The sequence below is a fragment of the Oncorhynchus clarkii genome, chromosome 15 (genome assembly GCF_045791955.1).
Source record: "Oncorhynchus clarkii lewisi isolate Uvic-CL-2024 chromosome 15, UVic_Ocla_1.0, whole genome shotgun sequence".
Classification (NCBI taxonomy): domain Eukaryota; kingdom Metazoa; phylum Chordata; class Actinopteri; order Salmoniformes; family Salmonidae; genus Oncorhynchus; species Oncorhynchus clarkii.
In genome coordinates this window covers 350,001-355,409 of record NC_092161.1, presented here as the reverse complement: position 1 = coordinate 355,409, position 5,409 = coordinate 350,001, and the positions used below count along the sequence as shown (strand labels likewise).

The 5,409-nt window shown below is 44.5% G+C and overlaps 1 protein-coding gene across 3 annotated transcripts in view; it reads right to left on the bottom strand.

Moving 5' to 3' along the window:
* Positions 1-358: 358 nt before the first annotated feature.
* The window catches only part of LOC139366856 (phosphate regulating endopeptidase homolog, X-linked), a 14,540-nt gene continuing 9,489 nt past the window's right edge, over positions 359-5,409 (bottom strand). Inside the window, exons 10-22 of one of the 3 annotated variants that reach the window (XM_071104544.1) lie at positions 5,073-5,166; positions 4,850-4,978; positions 4,681-4,782; positions 4,518-4,595; positions 4,304-4,407; positions 3,837-3,895; positions 3,705-3,759; positions 3,532-3,599; positions 3,317-3,447; positions 1,498-1,563; positions 1,257-1,361; positions 1,076-1,152; positions 359-1,002 (exon numbers count right to left, since the gene is read on the bottom strand). In XM_071104544.1, coding sequence (XP_070960645.1) covers positions 900-1,002; positions 1,076-1,152; positions 1,257-1,361; positions 1,498-1,563; positions 3,317-3,447; positions 3,532-3,599; positions 3,705-3,759; positions 3,837-3,895; positions 4,304-4,407; positions 4,518-4,595; positions 4,681-4,782; positions 4,850-4,978; positions 5,073-5,166 — 1,171 coding nt within the window. In that variant the 3' untranslated portion in view covers positions 359-899. Of the gene's footprint in view, positions 1,003-1,075; positions 1,153-1,256; positions 1,362-1,497; positions 1,564-2,371; positions 2,449-3,316; positions 3,448-3,531; positions 3,600-3,704; positions 3,760-3,836; positions 3,896-4,303; positions 4,408-4,517; positions 4,596-4,680; positions 4,783-4,849; positions 4,979-5,072; positions 5,167-5,409 lie in introns of those variants that run through there. The other 2 variants (XM_071104545.1, XM_071104547.1) reach the window with 2 other exon arrangements.

Sequence of the window (5,409 nt, the reverse complement as noted above, 5' to 3'; positions counted from 1 at the left end):
AAAGACAAAGAGAGACAGATAGACAGTAAACATGTTTTCTACCTTTTAGAGAAGTCTGATTAGATTATAGTTACAGACCAGAAACAGAGATGACAGACACACAGTGAGGTGTAACTGTTTTATGTAGACACGCTATAGGTTGCCATGGGAACTGCAGACATAATTGACTGTAATAGCCAGGATGGATCTCTAACTCAGAGAGAGAAGAGGACGTACGTGTGTGATTTTGTTCCCGGTAATATCAGTCATGTTATGCTCAGCCTTAGTAAAGACTCTGCTCTATCTCATGGAGTTTAATACATCCAAACACACAGGGAATATTCATCAGAAATATAGAAAATGTAAATCACATCAGTTAAAGAGAGACAGATACAACACTGTTTTAATAAAGTAATATAGAATAAAACAAGTTACAGTAATATGGAATACATCAAGTTACAGTAATAGGGAATACATCAAGTTACAGTAATATAGAATAAATCAAATTGTTGTAATATAGAATAAATCAAATTGTTGTAATATAGAATAAATCAAATTGCTGTAATATAGAATAAATCAAATTGCTGTAATATAGAATAAATCAAGTTACAGTAATATAGAATGAATCAAGTTACAGTAATATAGAATAAATCAAGTTACAGTAATATAGAATAAATCAAGTTACAGTAATATAGAATAAATCAAATTGTTGTAATATAGAATAAATCAAGTTACAGTAATATAGAATAAATCAAGTTACAGTAATATAGAATAAATCAAGTTACAGTAATATAGAATAAATCAAGTTACAGTAATATAGAATAAATCAAGTTACTGCATTACACACACACACACAAGAGGGAGAGGAGGGGAAGAGGGAGAGAAAGGAAAATGTCAGTGGGATTCAGCAGTAGAACACTTTACCAAATACGGCAGGACTCCGCCCCTCGGTTCATAACCGATGAATCAGGACAGCTGAACGCATGTCGGAACTCCTCATAGTTACTCATTGCCCCGACAACCCTGCGTAGCAACAGAAAAGAGTGGGGTCAGAAACGTTGAAACTAAAGGTGTGTTTGTGTGTATGAGTTCTTACCTGTACTTTGGGGGGCTGTGGGCTCCACTCTGAATCTGGTCTCTTGCCGCTTCAGGTCTGTAGGAGTTACAGCGCACCTAGAGAACACACACAGTGAGAGAATAAAAAAGAGAGAGAAAGACTGTGTGTGTGTGTGTGTGTGTGTGTGTGTGTGTGTGTGTGTGTGTGTGAGTGTTCTTACGTGTGCGTAGCTGAGAAAGAAGAGTTGGTTGTTGTTGAGTCCAACTCCTGGAAGTAATGGCTCCTCAATTCCTCCTCTACTCTCTTCTATCCACCTCCTATAGGCCTACACACACACACGCGCATACACACTTTTAAATAGACAGTCGGAGAGAGGCGAGGTGAAAGAGAAAGAAGAAAATACAGAAAGAGAGAGAGCAATAGACAGAGAGAAAGAGGAACAGAGAGAAAAAGTGTCCTACTTTGAAAGCTTCTCTGATTCCGCCGTTGTCTGCAATGTTCTCTGCTAGGGTCCTCTTCCCCCTCACCTGATTACACAGGATAACAGATCAACACACTGTTCTGCTAGGGTCCTCTTCCCCCTCACCTGATTACACAGGATAACAGATCAACACACTGTTCTGCTAGGGTCCTCTTCCCCCTCACCTGATTACACAGGATAACAGATCAACACACTGTTCTGCTAGAGTCCTCTTCCCCCTCACCTGATTACACAGGATAACAGATCAACACACTGTTCTGCTAGGGTCCTCTTCCCCCTCACCTGATTACACAGGATAACAGATCAACACACTGTTCTGCTAGGGTCCTCTTCCCCCTCACCTGATTACACAGGATAACAGATCAACACACTGTTCTGCTAGGGTCCTCTTCCCCCTCACCTGATTACACAGGATAACAGATCAACACACTGTTCTGCTAGGGTCCTCTTCCCCCTCACCTGATTACACAGGATAACAGATCAACACACTGTTCTGCTAGGGTCCTCTTCCCCCTCACCTGATTACACAGGATAACAGATCAACACACTGTTCTGCTAGGGTCCTCTTCCCCCTCACCTGATTACACAGGATAACAGATCAACACACTGTTCTGCTAGGGTCCTCTTCCCCCTCACCTGATTACACAGGATAACAGATCAACACACTGTTCTGCTAGGGTCCTCTTCCCCCTCACCTGATTACACAGGATAACAGATCAACACACTGTTCTGCTAGGGTCCTCTTCCCCCTCACCTGATTACACAGGATAACAGATCAACACACTGTTCTGCTAGGGTCCTCTTCCCCCTCACCTGATTACACAGGATAACAGATCAACACACTGTTCTGCTAGGGTCCTCTTCCCCCTCACCTGATTACACAGGATAACAGATCAACACACTGTTCTGCTAGGGTCCTCTTCCCCCTCACCTGATTACACAGGATAACAGCACTGTTGTGCTCTGTTCTAACCCAACACACTCCAGCCGACCCGTGTTCTGTTCTAACCCAACACACTCCAGCCGACCCATGTTCTGTTCTAACCCAACACACTCCAGTCGACCCGTGTTCTGTTCTAACCCAACACACTCTAGCCGACCCGTGTTCTGTTCTAACCCCACACACTCCAACCGACCCGTGTTCTGTTCTAACCCAACACACTCCAACCGACCCGTGTTCTGTTCTAACCCAACACACTCCAGCCGACCCATGTTCTGTTCTAACCCAACACACTCCAGCCGACCCGTGTTCTGTTCTAACCCAACACACTCCAACTGACCCGTGTTCTGTTCTAACCCAATACACTCCAACCGACCCGTGTTCTATTCTAACACAACACACTCCAGCCGACCCCTGTTCTGTTCTAACCCAACACGCTCCAGCCGACCCGTGTTCTGTTCTAACCCAACACACTCCAACCGACCCGAGTTCTGTTCTAACCCAACACACTCCAACCGACCCGTGTTCTGTTCTAACCCAACACACTCCAGCCGACCTGTGTTCTGTTCTAACCCAACACACTCCAGCCGACCCGTGTTCTGTTCTAACCCAACACACTCCAGCCGACCCATGTTTTGTTCTAACCCAACACACTCCAACCGACCCATGTTTTGTTCTAACCCAACACACTCCAGCCGACCCATGTTTTGTTCTAACCCAACACACTCCAGCCGACCCATGTTTTGTTCTAACCCAACACACTCCAGCCGACCCGTGTTCTGTTCTAACCCAACACACTCCAGCCGACCCGTGACGAACAGATGATGATGATGATGACAATAATATGTGTGCCTCTTACATTTAGTCCCGCCTCCTCCCAGCGATAGCTGTTGTATTGGTCGATCATACACTGGGTCTTGTCAGTGAAGGCTGTGATTGATGCGTTGCTCCACCACTGGTCCATGTTACCATCCTTATCATACTTCCTTCCTAAACAAACACACACAGACACATTCTTTATAAAAGTGTGTGTGTTTGTTTGTGTGTAGTTGTAATGCACTGTATGTGACTCACCATTGTTGTCAAAGCCGTGTGTTAGTTCATGTCCTACAATCACTCCTATGGCTCCATAGCTAAGAGACCTGAACACACACACACACACACACACACCAGAAATATGTTCATCGGCTAATGCCTGGCTCTGCCAGAGTGTGTGTGAGTGTGTGTGTGTGTGTGTGTGATCTCACCGAGGATAGTCCCGCCCCCAGAAGAAAGGCTTCTGGAGCTCTCCAGCCGGGAACCCTGAGTAAAAACACAGAACAGTTTGAATCCAGTGCCAACGCAATGTGTTTGAGTGTGTGTGCGCGTGTGTATCTTACTGATTTGATTGGTGGAGGAGCTGTAGAAGGCGTTGACTGTCGTGGGATTGGTGAACCACCTAGAACACACACCCAAAGTGACATCAGAACCAGGAAGTCAACCGCCAGGGTGGTTGCCATCAGTGATGTAGTGGTAAAACAATAGGTAGGTAAACGCTGACGGACATTTGCGGTGAATAAAGTAGTGTTGTACTGACCTTTCTTTTACTAACACACTGTAGCCTTCTATCTAGCTCTGGCATTGCTGATAGCTACTCTATTGAGGGAGGGGTTTTACTGACTGAGATATGAGGTTGACCCACCTAGCTATCTAAAGATGAATGCACTGACAGGAATTGGCTCGGGATAACAGCATATGCAAAATGACTCAAATGTCATGTAAATGGAAGTAATGCTCCCTATACTTTCAATGCATTTTTCTACGATTGGTGGGTTTCTCCACCAGTGGTTTTGTCTTAGCAGCTCACTCAGTGCGAGGGACAGTCCTCCGCAGCCAGTTGAGATCCGATTGGGCAATGAAACGCAGAGTCTGCATCACATTACCGAAGTAGTTGTCCTCAGAGAATACAAGCTACACACGCAAACACACACAAACGCACGCACACACACACACACAAATTAGTACACACACACTAATATATGGACACTAACATACATAAACACACATAGATTAATCCACACCTGTTTTATGTCTTGGTTGATGTAGGTGTCATTCAGTATGAACTCAGGATAGCCAACCTTGGCCAGGACTGTCTGAGCCTGGAGAGAGACAGAGAGAGACTACACCAGCATTTTGGATTAAGACAGACGGACAGACAAGCTAGACAAACAGACAGACAGAAACCTTTTCTATAGCTTTCTTCTTGGTCGGTCCATCCATCCAGTCGTTGTCTCTCTCCAGCATGTTGATGAACGCCCAGCGAACTCCTTCAATCAGCTCCTCCATCTACGGACACGCACACTGATCAAACCAATCCACACACACACAGAGAAAAACACACACACACACACACCATGTGTTTCTTGTCCTCCTGGAAGTGTGTGTTGATGAAGAGTCGTCCGGTGGCGTAGACCAGAGTGTTCTCTACGTAGTTAACACACTTATCCCAACGAGGGGTCAGCGAGGTCGTTCCTGTGGTTACCTAAAAATACACCGGTCAATACTGATTAATGAGTGTGTGAGTGATGGTGCATGTGCTGGGAAAGGATTGATCAGTGAGTGTGTGATCTACAGACCCGTGTGAAGTCCAGATATCTGTATAAGAAGCGTCGGCTGAGAGTTGTGATCCTGGAGAACACTGTCCTCCACATGACATAGTTACTAACTGTCCTATAGAAACCATAAAGAAACCATATGAAATAGTTACTAACTGTCCTATAGAAACCATATGACATAGTTACTAACTGTCCGATAGAAACCATATGACATAGTTACTAACTGTCCTCCACATGACATAGTTACTAACTGTCCTATAGAAACCATAAAGAAACCATATGACATAGTTACTAACTGTCCTATAGAAACCATAAAGAAACCATATGACATAGTTACTAACTGTCCTATAGAAACCAT